General features: G+C 49.0%; 1 protein-coding gene across 1 annotated transcript in view; it reads right to left on the bottom strand.

The window, feature by feature from the left end:
* Man1c1 (mannosidase, alpha, class 1C, member 1) overlaps positions 1 to 24,107 on the bottom strand; it is a 133,983-nt gene that overhangs the window by 55,357 nt on the left and 54,519 nt on the right. Inside the window, exon 2 of the mRNA XM_005394825.2 lies at positions 20,002 to 20,098. Coding sequence (XP_005394882.1) covers positions 20,002 to 20,098 — 97 coding nt within the window. The remainder of the gene's footprint in view (positions 1 to 20,001; positions 20,099 to 24,107) is intronic.

Genomic DNA, 24,107 nt, shown 5'->3' with positions numbered 1-24,107 from the left:
TGAGTGAGTCAGTAAAATCATTTCCTTCGGTTCTATCCACTTGATCAGATGAGCCGAGCTCGGCACGAACAGCTGACTGGGCGCCTGGTCATTTATCCTAATCCAGACAGGAATGTCTGGCCGTGGCCTAAGAAGATGGGAATCAACTCCTTTCTCCCACACTGGCCCGAGCACTACTTGATTATGAGAAATTACAGTGGGAAGGAATCTGAGTGGGGCAGACTGCGGAAACGCTCCTGATTTTCCGCCCCTCTCTCTCTGCCCGCGACTTTGGCCATGTGACTTAGCAGCTGCTCGCATCACAAGACAGAATCTATCTCCTCATCGTTTGTGCCAGGCTGGACTAACTTGCTCTGACCAACAGTACACAGAGGAGGTGACAGGTGCCAGTCTAGGTCTGAAAAGGTGCTGCATGCCTCCTCTATTCTTTTGCACATTGTCTCAGCCATAAAGAGCAGCACAGATGCACATGGACTGGAGCTAAGTTATCCCAGCCACAGCCATCCTAGGCCAGTCAAGGTCAGCCAGGCCCCAGGTAACCTGCCAGCTGACTGCACACATGAGCTACTGCAATCAAGAGCCACAGGGTCATGAGAAATCACAAGGGCTTGTGGTCAGCCTCTACCTGCAGGTTAGTTTGTTACGTAGCAGTAGCTAACTGACACTAAGTTCAGTGTTCTAAACAAGTGAGGACACTGAGGCCCAGAGCAGGGCAAGTCCTTCCTGAAGATCACACCTGCCAGTGCAAGCACGGTGGGTATGGAGTCATCCAGAACCCTTTCAACAATACCAAACACTGCTTTTTTTAATCTCAAGAATCCATTGTTTCCCCTCCTAAGTCGTTAGCCCTGGGGTTCTGAACAAAAGGCATGAAGGTCACTGAGCAGCCATAAAAAGGTAAAATATAGCTCATGATTTCCCTACTTGCTACCTCTAAAATTCTAGACTCGTGGCTCCTGTGAAAGCATTAGGGTCCCACAATTATAGTGACGTGTTCTGACCTGAAAATCGAACCAGAACGACCTTTTCTCAATTTGTGAAAAATTATGGAAATCAATAGGACTTTTAATATTACCAGTAATCCATAAAAGGCCCTTTAGAACAGCATCTGGCACACTGTAAATGTTCAATACATGTTCGCCATTACTAAGTCCTCTCACAAATGTTTTTTAAACCTCTGGCGCTTGCTACCACTGTCCGGTCAGCTGGCAGAGCGAGGGAGTAATAACAGTCACAGCTAACATCTGCCGAGCCCTGTGCGGGGCAGACCCTTCACATACATCACTGCAGTTAATCTCTGCAACGCTGCTTTGAGGTACCAGCCCCAACTAACAGATAAGGAGACAGAGGCTCAGTGAGGTTAATCTGCCCAAGGTTAGAAAAGCCAGGAAGCCAGCGAGCAGGATTCCCACTGCAGCTGTCCAGCCCATGCCGGTAGGGGAACAGAGATGACGACTGCCCAGCTCTGTCATCTACAGCGCTGATCGTAGACCGGGGAGGAACGATAGTTCAGACTGAGTAAACGGATACATTTCAAGGAGCTCAACAAATTTAGTGTTTGCTTCTTCTAGAAAGGCTAAAATTAAAAGGACAATATTAAGCATTGGTGAGGATACAGAGCAACTGGAATGCCATGTCTTCCTTACCTCCACTCCAGGGCCTTGTACTGAGAAGGAATTTTACCATAAGCACAAGGGCAGGGAGGTAACACAGTTGTGACTGATTGACACAACTGAAGAGGGCTGCAGAGCCCTGGTTAAGGGTCTGAGTTTTGGTGCTGGACAGTTAGGTGCACAAGGAACATCTGGGTGTCCACCTCTGGAATGCCAGTTTGATCCAGCACTGTTATTTCCACAGGATGCAATCATCCCTTCTGCAGACATTTATTGAGCACTTACTAACTCCGGTGCCTGAGCAACTGCTGTTACGACTGTAACCAGCTTGCTTGGTCTTTGGTCATCTCCTGTACAGTTTGCATCAGATTCCTGACTGTTCCTTCTCCTTGAACAGGAAATGGCACCTACAACCCAAGACAATGAGCATTACTCTCCACACCTAGCTTTCCCTTCTCAAGGAGGAAAAGCCTCTTACTTCCTGGAGGCAGAAAGACTAGCACTTTTCCCTGTTGAAGGGTGCTGTGCGGGCAGAGGCGGGATGACTTTCTACCTGTCCAGTCCTGCCTTGCCTGGTGCCCTAGGATCATTTCAGTGCAGCAAGGCTTAGACTCCTGTATGCAGTAGATGTCAACTGTGTTCACTCCAGCAGACATGTGGATTCCCATGGCTTCTTGGGCTGGGCTCAGAGAGCACTTGGACCAAAGCCCCAGCTGAACTGCACGGTAAGAACTCACCAGGAACTTTCTCTGTTACTCTCCAAGACAGTACCTTTTGGCACTGACTTGAGCCTAGACTCCTCAATGCTTTAGGTACTAAGATTACATATGTGGCTGTGCAATGTTTTACTTTTTAAAAATATGTTTATATGACTCTTACTTAATCCTTCTAATCCTAAACCTTTAAGTCTGACCTGAGGCAGGAACCAACCTCTCCATTTTAAAGATGAGGTAAATTGCAATCACATAGGCCTCCTGCTTGACACTCAGTCTAGCGTTCTTTCTATTATGTTTTGTGTACACTCATAAATGAGAGAGGTGGGGATAAAAAGGGGGCTTTATTCTGTAGCACTCTGTTAAGCAATTTGTGTTACTTCATTGAAATCTCACTACAATCAGGTAAGACGGTGTCACCCCCATTTTCCAGATCAGGAAGCAGATTGTCCTAGTTATTTTTCTCGTTGCAAAATACCAGACACCCAAAGTTAAAGGAGGAAGTTTATTTAGTTCATAGTTTGTGGAAGTTTCAGTCTACACTTGGCTGGCTCCGAGGCAGGCAGGTACATGGTAGAGGGACAACAGTTCATGGCAGTGGAAAACAGCAAAAGCAACAAGAGAGCTTAACAGCGTCTTTCTGACCCTTATACCTTATCCAGGCTGCTGGGATTAGGGTGGTATCAAACCAATCAGTGAACTAATTTAGTACTCACACACCCTTAATCCCAGCTTCCCCCCTTCCGGTTTAGTTCCCTTTTGAAAAGGCTTTTTGCCCTTTTGGGGTTTTGGGGGGACATCCAGACACAAATCATAACACAGATCCACAGAAGATGAGTGATTTGCCCGATAATAACAAATGGGAAAGCAAAATTCAAACCCAGGTTTTGAGTCACCATCGCAGCAGGCAGAAACCCGCTTTCTAGAAACAGTAGGTGTTTATGAGGGTCCCAGTCTGGTGAATGACAAGTGCTTTGGTTCAGATATGGTTTGTCCCTGAAGGTTGGTGCACTGCAAGCTCAGTCCCCAGTGTAATGGTACCGAGAGGTGCTAGGAGGTCAGGAGGTGGGGCCCGGTGGGAGGAGACTGGGTCATGACTATGCCCCCAAAGGGGTAAAGGCTGCTCTCCATGAGGAGGCTGGGTCTCGGGATGAGTTCCTGGGATACCGAGCCTGGTTTCTCCTCACTTTCTCTCTTGCTTCCTCGCAAGCCAAGTGATCACTTCTGCATGTCCTCCCACTGTGAGATGCCATCCACCATGCAGCGGCACCTGCCAAGTCATGATGTACCAGGAGGCCCTCACAGAGCCTGAGAAGACGTGGGAGCTGACTGAGCTTGGACTTTTAGCTCCAAAACTGTGAGCTAAATAACACCCCCTCCCCCCGCTTTTTTCTTTAACTTACCAAGCTTCAGGGATTTTGATATAGCAACACAAAATGAGCTAAAACAACAAATAAGCAGGATGCAATAATGTGTTGGTCCAGGCACCGGCTCCTGAAAGCAGCGCTCAGGTAGCAGGCAAAGATTGTTTTGACACTGGATGCATCGGGGAGCAGGAACCAGCCTCTCGATGCGGCCACTTTGAAAGACATATGGGTCATTTTTATGCTTCTAGTAGTTTTGTTTTTTAAAAAACAAAAGTTTTGACGCTGACTAGAATGAGACTATCAAGTCTAAAATGATGCTGAGCCGGCCCTGAATTATGACTCCGGTTCATTTGTTCTCTCGACTATACCCCTGGATCCTATCCAAAAATACTTACATCATCTGAGACCTTCACTTTCACCTCCTTTGTACTTAGGGACTGTGAGCTGGCACTACTGGCCTGGAAGACAGCTGCCCTCCACAGTGTCAAGGCCACCCATTCTGGGGTGCACACTGCAGCAGCCACACTCAGACACACCCTGGTTTGCAGCACCTGTGAGAAGGAACAAATGGCTGCTCCTCAGTAGCTGGTTTAAGACTCCCTACAGGGCCACAGTCGCCCCAGGACAGGAAACAGAAGCAGGAAGCTGAGTTCCTTGCCCTGGGACAGCCCCCTCCCCGCTGTCTGCTCTGGCTGGACAAGTGTCAAAACTTGTTTTCTAACACCTGCATTTTAACTGTAGGTCTTCCCCGGGAGATGTGAAGCGGTACTGTATAGGGGCAGGACACGCATCTTGCTTATCTCTGCAGACCCTGGTGCCTGACCCCCCCTGGGGCTCTGCAGGAGCTTAACCAGGCTCCTCAAGTGAACAGTAAGTTCTGTCCATAGACCCAGCCAGTAGTGATGCCCACGAAGATGCAATGAAAAGGAGGAAAGGGGGCTGTTGTTCAAGGTTATGGCCAAACCCAGGGCAGTGACAACAGAAGACAACCTTCCCAAACTCAAAGCCTGCCAGGGCCTTCCCCAGCCGGTCCACACCTTCCAAAGCCCTCAACTGCATTTCCTTCTCCAGATCCAGTCACTTCAGAGGCAAACCGCTTCTCTGGATAAGTAAAAAGGAGGGTGAGCAGATCACACAATGATTGCCATCCTCCTGGTTTTACAGACGAAGCCCCCTCACCTGGGCTCTACGGGGCACTGATGGGCCAAGTGTCAGCCTGGCGGGAGGTCCAGGGGCCAGGACTTTCAGCGACCTGATTTTAGTGTTTCGGAAATCTCTGACTTGTGCTGATGGCTTTATGTTGGCATTTCCGCTCCCTGGGTTTTAAAGAATGAGAAATCTGTGGCTGATCACATATTCAGCAACCAAGTGCACTTATTCGAAGACCTAAATTGCAGAAATAACTCGCGTGATTAGTTGAATGAATATGAGTCTGGATCATCAAGCTCAATCTATGGATAAATCGGGAAGAGACGACTGGGCCACGTGGAGGGCGAGCCCTCCCCACTCTGTCTCTTCTGCAGGATCATGACATTCCCCCCACGGGGCCAATGGGGCGACCCTAGAGCCTCTCTTGCTTCTAGCTGCTTCATCTTAGGCTACCTCTGCACTGAGACCAGCCCCACTCTGTCCTCCAGCTACACATCTGAGGCAGCCGGACCTGCCCAAAGGGCAGAGTCACTGATAAAGAGCCAGGCCCAGGTAGGGTCATGGGAAGACAGACCTTCTTGGTGTCCATAGATGATTTCCTGCAGGCCAGGTAGCCTACTAGGCAGATGCCAGTCTAGCCACATTCTTACCAAGAAAATTACCCACAACCCCTGGCTGGAATTTGCCTCTCATTCGGCACCCTTCTGTCCCTGGCACACTCACAGAGGGCTCAGATTCCTCAGCTGCGTTAGACATGCTCAGTTCTCCCCAGAGTGGCCTGAGCCCAGTGCCCACAAGGAACCTACTTCAGGAAGAGCAGACGCTCCCTGCACACAGGGTCCCTGGCCCTGGCTGCACCTCAGCCTTGTCAGCTAGCTCCCCTAAGGACAGCCTCTACTGGCCCCATCTTCCTGGCCCTGGATGGTTCTCTAGAAGGCCAGGAAGCTGGGTCACTGGAAAGTGCTGTGCTTTTAGCGGCATAAACACGGACTACTCTTCCATCCTGTTCCGTTGTATAATGTGGGGGAGGGGACTCTGGGATAGCAGGAGTCAGGCCAGCCAGTCACATGGTCAAGCAATGCAGAAGAGGGAGTAGGGGACAGACATCCTTATACCATGCAGCGAGAGGCTAAACTTGTGCATCAGAAGCTTCTAGAGTTAATGAGCTTGGTTTCCAATCCTGACTATCATTTGCCAGCTGTGCAACCCAACTAAGGTTCTTAACCCCTCTGTGCCTCAGTTTCCTCATCTGTAAAACGTGGATATTTCTGTGCAGAATAGCTTATAAGATTCAAAAAAAGTATGGTTAAAGTTTTGAGCAGAGTAGCATGTGGTAAACCCTTTAAAATGTTAGCTAGTTCTATTTTTAAAATGTATCCTAAGAGAACATTAAGACAAGTATATAAAGATTAATGAACTAGATTAGGAAATTTATCTCACCATTGCTTAGCATGGCAGAAAAAACATAACCGAAAAGTCCAGTAAATACAAAATGATGGACTATATAACAACTGTCTACCCACACAATAGAACAACGTGGCCGCTAAACATAATACAGGCGGTGCGTGTCAGCTTGACATGGAGATCACAAAATACTGAAAATACAGGTCACAAGACAATGTTTATCTTATGAGCCTATTTATACAAAAGTACGTATTTTTATGTATTCCTTTGCACAGGGAGGTATCTGGAGAGAGACATGGTGGTGGGATTTCAAGGTAAGGAGCCTACCTTTCTGCTCCTTATTTCTAATTTCTCTACAGTGGGCATGGATTATGTTTATTGCTCTTTAAAAAAGAAAAAGATAGAGTAATTTTAAGGACAGAAAAGGGTTTTCATACTCAGATAATTCCAATCCAGGTAAAGGAATTTGTTTAAACTTCATTACTCACTCACTGAGAAGATGCATGAGGAACAGCAGCTGAAAGAAGAGGGAAAATGCCACTTGTTTAAAGGTTTTGCATCTGGGAGAGTAGCTTAAACATAAAAATACCTCCAGTCAGCCTTCTCTACCGTTCCAGCCTGCAGGAAACCAACCTTGAAAATCAGCGACAAACCAGATATGAAACGTGTCTTCCTCCAGATCACACTAAATCAACGTATCAGGATGACAACAGATTTCTATTTTACCTGGCAAAGAGGCCCTTCCCACTGAGATGAGAAAATTTGGGACACAAATCAGCTCTCTGGAAAGAGAAGAGACATTCTAACAGGATCAGCTGGAGGTCGGGGAAAACTGCAAAGTCTAAATATTCCTGGTGTCATAACTTTGTCAGCTGTGTTGAAGTTGACAAGATGCTTACCCAGCACCTCGAGACATATGCCAAATTGAAGTGCTTAGCTGTGTAAGCCATAATAACCACCCCATGGGACTCTGCCACAAGCAAGTACTGAGCAGGCTAAGGCCATGCAGCCACCACCTGCCCGGATGCCACGCCTGCCTCCCTCCTTTCCCTGGCCAGGCTGTGTAGCCATGCTGCCCTGGAATCAGGTCTCAAGACCAGAGATGACTTCCTTTATTCAGCTTTCCATGCTTAGCATCTGTATTGCAGGTGGGGGTCCTCCGGGGTAGGGGCCAACAGGAGGCAAAGTTTGCCTTCCAGAAGTAGCTTCTGCTGCAAAGCTGTTTTTCAAAGAGGGAAGCACAAATCCAGCCAGTCTCACACAGGCTTGGAGGGCTGGAGGCAGGAAGGAAGATACAGGGATGGATGGAGAGGGACTGCTGTGATGCTCGGCCTATACAGGGCATAAGCTGGACCAAAGCCATGGACCCACTTTCCTGGCCACTGAGCAGGGAAGAAGAATAAAGAGGATGAAGGGGGAGAGGAGCCAGGCCAGTGTGGCAGGCAGCTTCTGAAGAGGCAATGAGCTTGGGTAGAAAGGTCAGGAAGAAAGACCCCGCCCTGCCAATGAAGATGGGTGTTTGTAGTAACAAGCTTCTTTGTGGCTTTCACAAAACAGATGAAGTCACTATGTGGCCCAGGCTGCCCCTGAACTTCTGGGCTCAGCTGATCCTCAGCTTCCTGAAGAGTTGGGATAACAGGCGTAAAGCACCCCGGAGATGCCCAGTCCACACACTACACGGCTGTTCTCCAGGCTGCCCCTGCTTTCGTGATGAACTGGGGGCCTGTCCAATGTCATACAGGCGGTAAATGGCCCGACCTCTCTTGCTTCCTTGGGCAGTGTGGACAGCGTTGATAAAGATGATGACGATGATGACAGAAGCTATTCATTGACAGTACTCTAAACCTTCACAGTGCATTAACAGTGCACTGAGCTTTTACAACCACTCTACAATGTAGATACTCTATTTCCCATTTTTCCAGGAAAGGAAACCGAGTCACAGAAAGGATAATTCACTTGCCCGTGGTCACACAGCCAGGCTTCCCGTCAGGTCTGAGTAAGCAGAGGCGTTCAGGCCCCTGCTTGGTGAGAAAGACACGGAGGCAATGACTTGTCTTAGCATTGCAATATTTCTACAGGCCCCTCTCCTCCCTAAAAAAAAAATTACTTTTTACAATTGCATTGGTATAAAGATGGAGTTCATCCCAGCTGAATGCATTACCACATTTGCTTTTTTATTCTTAGTTGAAAAAAAATTAAAGTTAAAACATTATTGTGAGCCCTAGGGACTGTGCCTAATGGGGAACTCTGCCCCATGCAGGGCCATCTGGGGCAGTGTGTGGCAGGTGGCAGGTGCCCCAAAGCCTCTTCCTTCCAAACATAGGCCCCTTGGGCCTCCCATCCCATCTGTGGCACCAGCACCAGCTGGCATGGCCTCCTAAGTGTGGCCTATGCTACTCCCTACCTATAATAGAGATTTCATTGACATCTGTCAAAATCTACCACCTGAGCAACTCTGGCATCCAAGAACTTGTCCCTCCTACACTACTCCATTCAAATGCAGCCATCTTTGTGGTTTCCTGGCAATGCTGAAACACTCTTAGGAACTTGATGCATGCTCCTCCTCAGATGCCTCAGCCTCCCTCCCAGGGTCTGTCTGGTCAGAGGTGGCTGTAAAGCTGTCTTATCTCCCACAAGCCCCACCCCCAGCCTTGCTCATTTCCACACTCTCTTCCCATTCCATAGCCAGCTCTGAACCAAGCATACAGTCCGGACTCAGGCCAGAGGTGCTGACTGATGAGAATTTAAGAAGTAGCTCACATTCTCCCCTCTGCAGGCACTGTCAGTTACCCCTCCTAAAACAATACCCAGTCGCATTTCTGGGCAACTGTTTCAAGAGCAGCAGCAGATCTGTGCAGCCACACCCTGCTTGCTGGAGGCAGGAGGAAGGCAGAGGGCCGGGCCACAACCACAGCTCCCTTCCTCCATTCTAATTGCTGCAAGGCCATGGCCGGGGGATGAGACAACAACAATTATCCCACGTGGTCTAGTCCCAGAATTCAAAATTATTGGGGGAGAAAATGCAATTGTGTGTTATCCAGTCATTAAAACAAAAAACAAAATCAAAACAAAAAAACGAAACAAGGGCAGTGAATTTCAAACCGTCTTTCAGACTTCATGAAAAAGAAAAACAAACTTGAGTATTAGCACCAAATTGTGCTGACAACATGCTTCCGGGTCTCTTTGTCCTCCTCCTGGCTCTCTTTTCAGAATTTTTCAACAATTCCTATTGATTCCTTCAGGGTTCTCATGCGACTGGTTATGCTTGGGAAAGCAGCCTTCCCTAGAGTTTGGAAACCGATCTGCCTGCCTCAGGGGCCCTGAGCTGCAGGAGGAGAAAATCTCCCGCTCCTCTGTTTCAGATAAGTGACCGAGGCTCAGGCCCTGTGCTCTGTGGGGCCATTATGACTTGTGTAGCACCTCTGCCTCCATGGCTGACTCCCTGCCCACCCAGCTGCACCAGGCTTTCATCAGCCAGGGAGGGACACACTCAGGTTGGCTCAATTACCTACTATTTTAGGACCTAGAAGTAACCTGAGAGATCATGCACCAGACACCCACACAGCATGGTGGGGAAACTGGAGCCCGGAGAGGGAGCCTTCCTGGGTTGTGGAGCAGATTGGTGGCTCCAAAGCAATGAGAAGGCACAATTCCTAGCTCTTGGCGCGTGGGGTGGGAGGAGTAGTGGGGGCTGCGTTTGCAGGACCCCGTTTATATGCTCACAGATGGTTGCTTCCCACGGCCGCACCCACTCCAGCCATGCTAAACCTCTTTTAGACCAGAAGAGGACCGAAGTCTTGCTCAGTCTCTCCTCCGGGTCTTTGCATGTGTTTCTATGCTGTGATCGCACTCTCAGCACGCTTCTGCATTCATGCTTTGGCTTCTGCTTCCACCTCTCCCAGGACACCATCCCTTCAACGATGAGTGAGGAGCCCTTGGTAGGAGCTTGTCTCTCATAGGCTCATGCTGCCTTAACTGAGACTATGGGTTCACGCATCCATTCCCACAGTAGCTGGGGAGGCCCACGGAGTACCTATCTTGCTCCTTTCTGCCTAGAACAGTGTCCGGCACACAGTATTCACCAGTTATTGCCAGATGAAGAAATGATTTCCTGTGATCCCAACAACAATTCTGGGAATGGGTGTCACCATCTCCTCTCTACAGGAAAGAAAACTGAGGCTCAGAGAGGAAACACAATCCTTGCCCAATGAGTAAGTGGTAGAGCCAGGATTTGTCTCCTGACTCCCGGACAATACCCTTCCCATCCTTGGCACAGTCCCCAAACTGGTAAGCTCCACTTTATACCATCTTAGCCTGTCCTGTCACACCAGGGCAGAAAGGCCTGCCTAGAGAAGCGGGAAGATGGTGGGGAGGGGATGGTGAAGGAGGACGCAGGTGACTAATCCTTCTGCTATAAGAAGCACCTGGGGCAGCTGGCACTGCAGCCCCAACTCACCCCTTACTTAGGCAGGAAGAGCAGGGCCCCCGTGCAGACCAGGGAAGGGAAGTTCCTGAAAGCTGCAGCTTTGAACATGCAGGGCTTGACTAGGAGAGAGGTGGCCTACAGCAGGAGGCTAAAGGTAAGCACACAGACCACGCAAGTGCTGGCAAGGTTAATGGACCAGCTAGAAAGAACTCTGACACAGCTGGTGGCATTACCAATTGGTTTAACTATTTGGAAAACCGGCAGCTTCCCAGTAAAACCGAACCCTACCAAAACAGTATGACTCTGCAACTCAGATCCTGGGTCTGTCTCCACATAAATGACTGCTATTTCCACCAAAAAATATGAGCAAGAGCACTCATGGCCCTCTGACACGCCCAGGCGGAATGCGAACTGGTGCGACCCTTTGGAACGGTCTGGTGTTTCATCACAAGGTTAAACATGGACTGATCCAGCAATTCTACTCCTGAACATACACCCAAGAGAAATGGAAACCTATCACCACACAAAAATGTACACATGAATGTTCATAGCAGCATTATTCATCATGAAAAAGCAGACAAAATCCATACTATGGAATATTATTTGGCGATAAAGAGGAATAAAGCTCTGATACATGCTATGACATGGCTGAAACAAAAATATTATACTCAGTCAAAGAAGTCAGTCACATAAGACCATATTGTACGCTATTATTTATATAAAGGGCTCAGAATTGACTATAGAGATAGACTGCTATGCCCAGGACCGGGGAGTGGAGAGAGAGAATCAGGAAAAATGGGCAAAACTGCTAATGGCTACAGAGTTTCTTTTGGAGATGACAAAAATGTGCTAAAATTAACTGTGATGGTTACAAACCTCTGCGAACCACTAAACTGTACACAGAATGTGTTCATAGCAATTTATTCTTAATAATCAAATATGGGAAAAAAAATGTCCAGCACCAGTAGAATAGGTAGATAAATCTAAGAAAAAGAATCAACTACTGTTTATAATATAACAATGAATGAGGGCCAAGCGTGGTGGTGCATGTTTGTAATTCCAGCACTCAGGAGGCTGAGGCAGGAAGATTGTTGTGAGTTCAAGACGAGCCTGGGCTACAAAGTGATTTCAAGGCCAGCCTGAACTGCACAGACAGACCCTGTCTCTAAAAGACAAAAAATAAAAATAAAAAAGGAATGAAAAAGCTATGGTAAAACTACAGTTCTTATAAATGAGTATGATGTAATTTTAAAAACGTTTTTCCAGCTGGGTGTGGTGGCGCATGCCTATAATCCCAGCATTTGGGAGGCTGAGGCAGGAGAATCGTTGTGAGTTTGAGAACAGCCTGGGCTACAAAAGTAAGCTCAAGGCCAGCCTGAACTGTATAGTGAGACCCTGTCTCCAAAAAACAAAAAATTTTTTTTTCCAGGGCTGGGGATCAAACTCAGAGTCTTGTGCCTGCTAGGCAAGAGCTCTGCTCCTGAGATACATCCCCAGCCACATATAAAAATTGAAAGCTGGCAAAAATGAATCTTTAATGATAGAGGTCAGAATAGTAGCAACCCTCAGGGGTCCACTGACTAGGAAGAACCTTCACAGGTAACAGAAATGCTCTCCATGTTGCCCTGTGTGGTGGGCCGCAGATGTAGCCTAATGAATGTACAATTCATTAGGCTATGTACTTAGGAGTTGCACTTTCTATTGTTTGTATAAGTTACACCTTGATTTTAAAAAAATAACTAACAAGAAAAATAAGTAGAGGTCACATTAGAAGACCAGGTTCAAATCCTGGCTGTCAGGCCTTAGTGAGTCCCTGCCCTCCGGGCACCTGCTTCCCCATCTCCAGGCACCAGACCAGATGGCTGCGAAGAATCCAACTGGCACTGCCAATCTGAGATTCTGGGAGTCCACATACCTATTAGTCACAGAGTTTGCTGGGAAATTTGGCAAGAGCTCACCGTCAGCGCGGTGAGGAGAGGGCTGGTTGCTGTCGGCTCAGCCTTTCTTTCCAAGGAAAGAAAGGTCTTTGGAAAGTGGGTGGATCACACTGCCACCGGGAGGGAATGTCAATTTCAATATGAATCATCTCATACTTTGCCAGCAACTCGCTCTGGGAATAGATACCCTGACTCATTCCTCTCCTGACAGGAACAAGACTTGTTGCTAAAATTTCAGATGCTAGGAGAACCATCAATAGCCAAAACACCCTCTCAGAAACTGGGGGTGGGGTAGAGAGAGACAGTAAACAAGCAAGCAAGAAATCATGCTAGTACCCAGCTAGGAGTCCCAGGGCCCTGGGCAGAGGGGCCAGCAGAGGGCTCTGAATGCGGACCCCTTTGTCTGGTGCAGAGACGGGGCCCGAAGGAGGTCACCCGCTCCTGTGGCTGCCGGCGCCAGCAGTGGGACATGACCCTAGGCTCCTTGCCTGAGTTTCCTTTACAACAACCTGTTACTATATCTTCTGGAGAAATAAATTCTGCTCTGGGCTTGTGGGAAGCCTTTTAAAGAAAAAGAAAAGGCCAATATGCATCTTAATTAGAAATCCCTTGGAAAAAAGAAAGATCTCTGAAAGAGCTCAGCGCAGAGTGCCATGCCGCCAACGGCCAGTCAGCAGTGGAGCGCAAGAAACCAGGCGGGCCACGCTGGAGCGGAATGCTTTCCTTTGATAATCACCCAGGGAGACCTGAGGGACGTTTTGGTCATCAGAAGGTAGCCAAGGAACTGTAGATATGTCACTCAGGGCCTCAGGGAGACCACAGGGGGCCACAGCTTCTGTCCAGCAACTGCAGGTCCTGCTTGTCCTACATGGAGGTTAATATTTTCATCCAATTATCCTCCTTGTACCAAAGGCCAGTCCAGTGCTTCTAATCCATTTCCTGTGCACTCTTACAGCATCTGGCCTCCGGCTGGAGCAATCAGGGCTCCTGAAACATGTGACTGCCGGGAAGGCTTGCTGGCTGCCCCCGAGGCCTGACCCATTCCATCCAGGGAACTGCAGCATCACCACTTGTGAAGCTGATGACAAGCTCTTCCTCCAAGCAAACTGCTCAAGTCTGGATGAGGAGCGTGTGCCATAATCTGCCAGAATCAGCAAGGTCTGATGTTGATTTTCCGGGAACTATGGACTTTTTTTTCAGAAGAAAAACTTCAAAAAAAAAGGAAAGAAAACTCATAAGAGTGGATATGGTATTTTCATCAAACAAGTCACAATGCTTAGTCGCTCAGCCAAAGAGAAGAGCAAGGCACCAGGGTGGGTGTGGAGACACACAGGGAAGGAAAAGCTGTCATGTTTGATGATGACTTGCTGTGTGCCAGCCTCCCATTTCACAGCAGGGTAATCTGAGGCTCAGAGAAGTGTATGACTTGCTCAATTTCACTCAGCTGGCAGTTCTGGGAATGGAATCTGAACCCAGGCAAAGCTCTGCAGTCAAAACTGCCACCTCCCAGAAACAAACTGAGCAGGCATCATAGAGATGCAAGGAAAACAGGTAAAGCAGGTGTTTTTACCAACTATCTGGCGGGCAAAGCCTGCTGCTATGCTGTAGAGTAACTTTCACCCCTACAAAAAGACCCAAGAAGGCTGGTATGTGTGTGAGTGTGTGTGTGTGTGTTTGTAGGAGTGTGAACAATTCGCAGAAGGTACTACCAAGTCACACACCCAACAGCAATTGTAAAAATGACATCCTGGGGCCTGGATTTATTCCTTCTTCAACATCATATTTGCTTCGTTTACAAGGCAAAGATGATTTTTCTCTCTGCCAAGGCCAAACATTCCCAGCCTGTGATCTGAAAATCATGCTGTGTTCATTTTGCCTCTTTTTTTTTTTTTTTTTTTTTTCCATTTTGCCTCTTAACTCACCCAACACCATAAATCATCCCTTGGAATGGGGATTCAGTTGGCAGTTCGAGCTGGGATCCGTGAGCAGAGGCAGAATCCAATTGGGGGCTCTCACGGTCACCTGGAGGCTGGCTTGGAGCAGGGGGATGTCACTTTTGGCCACACGAGCATCGCCATCCCCCACAGGGAAGATGCTCAGGAACCAGCTCTGCTGAGCAAGCAGGACCGCGACTTTTACAGGGCCTGTTTGCTGATTCTAAGTGTCTTTGTAGCAAGAGGTCAAGGCAGCTGAAGGGGACAAGAGGGATACAGAGCACAGCAAGAGCCAGGGACAGGGGACAGAGGTCATAATGGATGGAAACAGGGCAGGCAGAGACTGCAACAGGCAATTTGTTCAGTCTTTATAGTATTTATTGAGCGCCTGCTAGGTGCCAGGAACTGCTTCTTTTCACAGACCATAATTAGTCGCATCGTTATTATTTAACAAATACAAAAATGGCAGCATCTTACATTTAATGAATGGGAAGAGGAAGTTCTCACAGACTGCGCTAACTTGGAAAGACGAGTGCTTGCTAAGTACCTTTAAAGCTGGCTGGCTTAGCCGGGCATGGGGGTGCAGGCCTGTAATCCCAGCACTCGGGAGGCAGGAAGGAGGGCCGCCTCAAGCTTGAGGCCAGCCTGGGCTATATAGCAAGACCCCGTCTGAAAAAAAAAAAAAGGTTGCCAGCTGACACCCAGTGGCAGTGGTCACTTATGAGTTACTCCCAAATGCTTATATTAGTCAAAGGCTAATTTATCCCATGGCTTTGAACCCTAACCTTTCTCTGCCTCTTTCCTGTTAAAAATTTCAGGAAGTTGCTTAAATGAAGGGGTGAGAGGTACACCGTCCACCAAAGGGGTGTCCACCCACAGTTTCTGCATTGGGCATTCAAGGGCTGGGGGACAGGCCCGGAGGGATCGGGGTGGGGCATCCCTGCAGCCCTCATATGGAGTCCTGGGCCCCAGGGACTTGGGCAAGACCTAGTCAAGATGGGAACAGTACCCACTGGCCTCAGGGCCTTGCATTACCCTCACAGCAGGGCACACATGCAGAGTGCCTCCCCAGTGCTGGGGAGTTTCACACGCATTCACTCATTTCACTCTCCAAATCCTGAGAGGGAGGTACTATCACTGTTCTACTCTGTAGATAAGGAAACAGGACCAGGGAGGTTAAGAAACGTTCCCAAATTGGGCAAGGCTGAGGCAGGAGGATCACAAGTTTGAGCCTAACCTGTCTCGAAATTTAAAAAATAAAAAAGTGCTGGGTGTAGCTCAGTGAAAAGGTCCTGGGTTCAATCCACAGTACAAGAAAGAAAGAAAAAGAGAAAGAAAGGCAGGCAGGTGGGAGCATGGGCAGACAGAAGAAAGGAGGGAAGGAAGGGAGGGGTGGGGCAGACAGGGAAGGAGGGAGAGAATGAGAGAGGGAAGGAAACTTGGTCAAACTCACACAGCTACTAAGCAGGATTGCAGCCCACAAATCTAAGCCCTCTGGCTCAGAGTCCAGGCTTTCAGCTAGTTCTTTATTAGACCCCACACCCTAACAGCAGGAGTCAACACCTGCCCCTTTCCGCAGGTGAGAAAGCTGGGCCTCACCATCCTGGGCCACTCACTTTACGGCGTCGTGTGTGGCTGCTACTGTACGTCCTTCCCTCTGGCCCCCGACTCTCCCATGCATTCAAGCTGAAAACTCACTTCTGTGACAAGAGCACCCCCAGCCAAGTGTCTGCTCTGTGCTTGGCGGGGGCCCAGCCCATTGCACATCCCTTTTAATCACCACGGGCCCAGGTGGCAGGGGCCCTGCCCACTCTGCAGCCCGAGACCACCCAGGTTCATCTGGACACAAAGCCCACGCTCTGCCTGCCACCCAGCTAGACACTTGCTGTCCTATCCCGCCAACTCTCGGAGGAAAAGAAAAAGGCAGCGCTCTGCCTTGGCCTGGGCCATAAGGCCAGGGCAGCCTGTGCCTTCTTTGTTGGTGACCACTGGGGCCTTGGGAGTATTTTCTGACAGGGCCTGCTGAGCCAGATGTGGGCGGAAAGGAAGCCACAGAGTCAATGAAATGATTAGGACACAATCATTTCATTCAGTCAGGCTCAAGAGACGCCTCACTAAGAGATCTTGTCCTCAAAGTAAGAACAGATTTGAGGAAGGCAAGAGGCAGCTATAAGGGGGACTCAGGGTGGTGAAAGGCTGCACGGGGCACCAGGCTCAGGCGTCTGACTGTGCTCGCTGCAGCTCTGATGAATCTTGGCAGAGCAAGGCAACAGCATGAACTCATTACCGCCCCACAGGCCCAAGGATGTGGCCGCCAGCAGCCCTGTCCAGACTGAGCAATGCGCATGGGCAGACTGCTCAGGGTCTCCCTGTGCAGCCGGCTCAGCGGGAGGGGCAGGATGGGCACTGCCTACCACCTGACCATCCCTGAAGTGTCCTGTGTCTGCAGGACTTGGCCCACGGCGAGGTCACTGATCGAGTGATGCAACCCATCCGCACCTCCCCGCCACGCAGCTAGAAAAGACGTGGTCGTGTGACGCGCTGATTAGTTCCAGCCGGCTCTCCTGTGTCCATCTGTGCAGGGCCACCCCAGCTGGAACCTCTCCCGGCCCCCAGCTCGCAGCCCTTATCCACTGGGTATGTTCTCATAAGCCTCCACATCCCCAAACCTATTTGTGGTAATAATCATAGCTACCACCTATTAACAGCATCTCTGTGTCAGGCACGACCTGGTCTGGAAGTCTGATGTTAACTTCACTTTACAGAAAGACAGCCCCAGAGAGAAACAACTTGCCCACGATCACACAACCAGGAAGCAGCGAAGTCTAAATTTGAACCCAGGTCTGCCTGGCTCCAGAGATACAGAACCTCAAGCCAATGACCTCAACGACTATTCATATCATTATCTGTGATCACCTCTATTTGTCTTTCTCGCTTAGACTTTCTGGGTAGACCCCAGAGGGCCCCAGGGAAGGGGTACATGTCTTGGTAGAGTTGACAGAGATTTCACTATACCCTGTGGGGGCTCCTGTACCCCTAGAACTTGGTGAGTGAGAGTAAATTCAGATCAGCACTGCCTGCCCAGTTCCTGGGTGCCTGTGTACCCTTTTTTCCCAAAGGAAGCTGGCAAAGATGGTTCATCTGCCAGCTACCTGCTCACTGTGATGGGGTTCTTCAGGTCCAAGGCCACTCATGGGAGACAGACAATCCAGGGGACCTCAGAGCCTACCATGGACTCACCGGGGTGACCATCAACTTCATCTATCATAACAGAAATCATGAATGATGAGTGTATAATGAGTGCATATGTGCGTGTCCATTGGCATGTTCATATACACGTGTTTATATTCTCATAGCAGCCCCACTATGCAGAATGAATGAACAGGGGCCCCAAAAGGTCATTGACTTGGATGTGGCCACACAGCTGAAGACAGAGTGAGGATTTGCATCCACGTCTTCTGGCTCAAGGTCCAGGTTCTATTCACTGTTATGGGTGGCCCATGCTTAACCCAGCTTGGTGATTAGAAAGGGGATGGAAGGTTGAGGTTTAAGTCTTAGGGTCTAAGGAATTTTACACAATGGGACTGAGTTCAGCTCATTCCCTCCCAGAAGTGTTTCCCACGATGGCCTGAGCAATAGCTTTGCCCCGGCTGAGCAATTTTGGAAGTTAACAGCTTCCCTTACTCATCAAGCTCCAATTCCTTGAATATTTGCAAACTGTTTAGAGAGAAGGAGAGGGGAAGCCTTCTCCATCACATTTCCATCATACTGACAGCACAATCTCCAACAACTTCGACAAGCTCCACACCAGCCCTCTTTCTCCAGGGCTGACGCGGGAGGCCGGGGCGCAGATCTGTAGTCCAGACAGGTGTGGCGGCAGCTCCCCACCAGGATCCATGTGCTACATTCTGAGGTTAAAGAAAAGTGTCTTGGGGCTGGGGAATTAGCTCAGCGGCAAAGCGCCTGCCTGGCAAGCGCAATGTCGTGAGTTCAGTTCCCGGTACCGGAGAAAAACCAAAAAAAAAAAAAAAAGAAAAGTGTCTTTACCCCATCTAACTTGGGAATTCCTCTCTAGGAACCTACTCCTAGATAAATTCCTATTCCTTTATGCATAAAGCAATAACTCATACATTACTCTTAATAGCAAAATCTGGAAACAACCTTTGCCCAGCATTAGCGGGAAGATTAAATGAATTAGCGCACCATATCCACACCATCACTAAAACCATTAAGATGTGCTTCATGAAAAAATTTAAATGATACTTATGATGTAACATTAAAAAGAGAGAAAGATACAGAGAGAGATAAAGAGAGCGGGAAAAGGACATAAAATTGTATATAGAAAGATTAAAAAACTCACAGGAGGAAACACTGGAAGGCAATGAGGCAAGATGTCAACAGAGGCTATATCTACATGGCAATCAAGTAATTTTTCGCCTGCTTTATACTTTTTTTGATATTGTTCTTTTTTTTCCCCTTATGTTCCTAAGATAATCAGAAAGATAAATCAACGAAACAATCCAAATCCACCCCACTCCAGGTGTGGGGGACAGCCGGATATATGACAAGGCTGACTGGTCAGGAGGAGAAGCTGGGTCCCTGGCACCGTTCCCACAACTCAAATCCTTGTGGCCACACACCCAGGGCCATTCCTTGTATGCCTTGTAAATTTGCCCTTCAGGTTTTCCTGGAGATTTCCACCTCAGACTTGGTTCTTTGGTTCCAGACTCCAGCAGCCCGTGTCTCAGGGGTGAGGAACGGGGAGGATGGATTTCCCCTCCATGCTCCCCCACCCCTGCACATCTCTCAGGCAAGAAGGCAGCCAGGCCACAGGCAGCACCTTCTCAAGGGAGCCGCCACAGAGAGGAAGCAGGCACTGTTTGAAATGCGAGCCAGGCCCATGATAAGGCCTGGTAGTTTCTCTGAGAGGAGACGGGAAGAGAGGGGCTCATAAGGCTGCAGGTTTGAAGAACGCTGCGGCCAGGAGAACAAAGCCAGCAGCCAGGGAGGCTGAAACCCTGACGTGTGTCATTCTGCAAGACACCCCTGGACTCGAGCGGCAGCCCGGGCGCCCAGCCCCATGGGATGTGTGTTGGTTTTGCTGGGACGATGCCTCCCATCATCTCCCCACACCCTCTGGAGGCACGAAGTTAAACTCAGTCCTCAGCGTCCTCTAGACAGTCAGGCCTCCTCCCCAGAACCAGACCTCATCCCTCACCATCCCTGCTGACGCTCCCAGGTTCCTCTGCTCTAAAGCATTAAGTGATAACCATACACCTGGAGATCCGTAGGGCTGAGAGGAGCACAGGGTTTCCCTCAGGCTGGGAAGGCTGGGGAGCAGGAAGAGCCCAGAGGAACCCAGGCGGAGATGCCCCTGGGCCTGGAGAGATACGGCTGCACTCTGGAAGTGAAGGCGAACTCCCACTCGGCCCCGGAGGCAGGGGCCCTGCCCACTCACCAAACATGCTGCCCTCGTAGCCGTCCTTCGTGAGCGGGCGCAGCTCGTTCCTCCCCATAGCGTAGCGCCGGTAGCTCTGCCAGGCAAAGCGCATCATCTGCAGGAAGGAGCAGAGGACAGGGGACCTGCGTGAGACAATGCCTGTCGTGCAGGTGGGCAACTGTGGTGCTTCTGCCACCGGAATTTAACCCACGCTTTAAAAATGATTTCCCAAAGCTGGGTGTGGTGGCGCACGGCTGTAATCCCAGCCGTTGGGAGACTGAAGCAGAAAGACTGAGAGTTCGAGGCCAGCCTGGGCTAGAGTGAGCCCCTCAAAGAACCAAAACCAATCCACTCAAAAAAAAATCTCCCAAAGTTTCCAAGTTGAGGAAGGCAACCTGCTCTCGCCCTAATTTCACTCAGACAGCGCTGCCTGGAAAGCCACTCTCCTTCACTAACTCCTTCTTCCACAGTCTGACCAGAGATTTCTTAGAAAGGGTATGAGAGGCACATACTAAATTCTACCTCTTACATACAGCTGTCCCCATTTTGCTCCAGCCTAAATTAATCACTCAGACAGCGCTGCCTGGAAAGCCACTCTCCTTCACTAACTCCTTCTTCCACAGTCTGACCAGAGATTTCTTAGAAAGGGTATGAGAGGCACATACTAAATTCTTCCTCTTACATACAGCTGTCCCCATTTTGCTCCAGCCTAAATTAATCCCTCCAGGGAAGAAATCAACTCACCGGCAGGTGAGCGCCTATTGTGATCTAAGAGAACAACACCTAAGCAAGGACTGGTACCACACTCACAAGTGAAATAAATCAGACCCACATGTGTAAACACCGTACTGTCTCACTAGTGTGAGAAACTGAGCAAGTAAGTAAGAGCCAACTCAGCAGACCATGGACTCAATCCCCTTAAAACGTAAGCCAAGTTAAACTCTCCTTTAAGTCATGGGTATTGGGTACTGTGTCCAGAAATGGGAGAGCTGACTGACACAGTCTCCAGAATTTCCTGTGCTCCCTCTCAAATCAAAGACCCATACAACATACAGTAACACACTTCCCAGTGCCCCAAGGTTTTGTCACCCATTTGTTGAACATGGCTATCCTTCTGCTAAGATATTCACAGATATTGTGAACTGGGAAGAAACTGCTCAAAAGAAAAGATAGATGATGGGGAAAAAGGGAAAGGAAGAAGGGAAGAAGAAAAATATAAATTTATATGCAAGGTAGTTAAGATTGTTCTACAGCTAGTCTCTCTTAGTTCATTGAAAATAAACTATGTTTGTGCTAATATAGTTTGGACAAGATATCATGCCTGTATCTTGTACTCTGAATAAGTACTAGAAAGACAACAATACACAATGTATTAATTTTTGTATCAATTAACTCTCCTACTAACCTGTTTAGAAACTGTTTTATTTTTATTTTTTCTCTTTAAAATAAAAAAAATTTTTTAAAAAGTCAAAGATACGAAGTAACCTGGCCTAGAGTCCCCAAGGAGTCTGCAACAGGGCTGGGAATGGAACCTACGTCTGCTGGCTCTGAAGTCATAGGTCTGTCCCCTAAAGTCACCACATGAGTGCCTTGAAAGATTATAACCGCCCTGGCCATCTCTCTAGCATCCCAGGTGGCCACTATTATTTGTTGTTTCTCTGGCTCTGGATTATGAGTTCCTTGAGGCCAGAAACTACACCTGCCTTGCCTCAGTTTCCCCCAGGGCAGCCAGCACAGGGTCTGGCATATGTAGGTATCAGTGAGTAGCTCAGAACTATCACCCAGTGTGTGAGTTCTTACTTTGCAGAAAGCTTCATGCCAGCACCTACCTGCCTTAGCTGCATGTAGGGCTGAAGGCCAAGGGACACAAGGGGACAATCTTCCCACCCTACCCCACGCCACAGCGTTCCACTCTGCTCCCTTGTATCCCACAGTCTTCCTCATTTGCCTGAAAGACGTGTTGCTTTTGCCTTTGCAAAGCACGCTGCAGGAGGAAAGAACAGCGAGCTGGGGGTGGTGGGCAGGGGGCCCCGGGGGGAAAGAGGCAGCAGCCAGAGCTGCGCAGTGGAGGCACCGCTAAGGGGCATGTGGTGGAGAAGCAGCCAGATACAGGGGAAAGAACTCAGGCTTTGAGACCGAAGAGACCCGAGTTCTAATCCCTCACGTCTGCTGCTATCCCTGTGACTCTGTCACGAAACTGTATGTCTGTGAGTCTCAGATGCCTCACCTAAGTCCTGTTTAACAAATCACAACAAAGCCTGCTTTGCCATGATGCTGAAAAGTTTCAGTGAAGGGTAATAATGGAAATGCCCTCTTTCAACAGCAAGTGATTGAAATTGCTAGTTCTCTTCCCTTCTTGGCCTTCCAAGGACACATCCGATCTCTGGGTCTCACCTATACCAGGCTCTAAGTTCCCATGTGACACTGCTGGTTCATGAGCCACATTTGAGAGCCACTGATCTATTATCCAGGGTGAATACCCCTTATCCAAAACTGTGGGGACCAGATGGGGTTCAGGCTGCAGTTTTATTTTCAGGTTTTAAAACATTTGTTTATACATAATGAGATGTCTTGGGAAGGGACCCAAGTCTAAACACGAAATTCATTTACGTTTTAAGTACACCTATACAGATAGACTGGACATAATTTTACATAATATTTTTAGTATGCTTGCATTTCTACTATGACCCATTACATGGGGCCACAGATGCCAATCTGTGGCATCATATTGCCCAACATGTTCATGATTTTAGAGAATTTTAGAGTTTGGATTGGGGATGCTCAGCTGGTATTTTTCTGTCTCTATTTCTCATCCCACTTCTAGATGCTTCTCCTCCGATCTCCTGGACTGTGTTTCCTGCCCCAGTGGCCCTCTTCCTAGGTGATCACCTGTATTCACTATGGTCAGCCCTTCGTGGTGCCCAAGCTTAGACGCCATCTCTTCTGGTCACTATGGACAGTAGCCACAGCTGCACTTCCTGGCCAGGAGGCAGGCCCGATGGGAGAATGGCCCCAACTCTCCATGAAATGGCAGAATAGTCTAGTACCACATCCCTATTTCATGGATGAAGAAATTGAGACTGCAGATGGACAGTGGTCAGGACAGCACAGCTGGCACAGCTGGCACAGCTAGCAAAGCTGGAATCCAGCTCTTTTATCTCCCAGGGCAGCAGATCTGACCTCACGCTCAGCTGACACAGGGCTTCCCATGTGACACACATGCAAATGTCATGGTAATGCATGCCAAGCACTTGGCTTTGAGTCCTGGTTCCATTCCTCTGTTATTTTCTACTTATCTTCAATTGGCAATAACAGGAAATAATCGCCGGGTACAACTGCTTGAGGCAGACTGGCCTCCTCCCTCGGTCTCTCTTATCTGGGGGCAAGTAGCTGGGTGGGAGGGTAGCAGCGGGCTGCTAAGACATAAGTGACAGTAGATAAGAAGTAGATAGAAGTCTGGGGTGCAGGGGGATCACATTCTACCTTGAAAACTCCCCCCACTTAGAAGTGGGTGTTCAGGGATCATTATGGGAATCACAGGTATCTACATGATCTCAAAGGAGCTGTCACTGCAGGGATGTAGAAATGTTTGGAACACAGCCCATTCTCATAGCCATCCATATCCATGAAGGGGAACAAAGGCATGAACAATCCGCACGTCACCCGGGACTGGATTTCAGAGACCATCAGAGCTGCCTTGACCTGCAGACCCTCATGTGCCTACCCATACAGGTCACAGGTGATTCAGCCCAGGTGCTAGATGAGCAGGGGATGGGAAGTCCCTGGCCAGGCAGTCCTCTTTCCTCTTCCAAATATACCCTCGGCAACACCCGCCAGGTGTCCTGTCTTGTGTTCGGGGCACAGCTGGAGCTGCAGCAATGGTGAGCATGCTCTCCCAGCCCTACTCTCTCCCCGCTGCCAGCTGCTCGTCTTCCTTCAGGTCGAGCTAAAGGACACGTTTCTAGTGGGGGGTCCCCTTCCCAGCCACCCCTAAGTCAGGCCTGAAATCAGACTCTTGCCCCCACATTTCCAATCCACAGTGCCACGGTGGCCCACTATCAGGCTGTTATACCCACAGCCATCAGGTCAGCCCCCCCACCCCTATTTACTGCTACATGCCCTAC

Source organism: Chinchilla lanigera, unplaced genomic scaffold (genome assembly GCF_000276665.1).
Source record: "Chinchilla lanigera isolate Chin_1 unplaced genomic scaffold, ChiLan1.0 scaffold00051, whole genome shotgun sequence".
NCBI classification, from domain to species: domain Eukaryota; kingdom Metazoa; phylum Chordata; class Mammalia; order Rodentia; family Chinchillidae; genus Chinchilla; species Chinchilla lanigera.
This window is presented reverse-complemented; position numbering and strand designations above follow the sequence as displayed.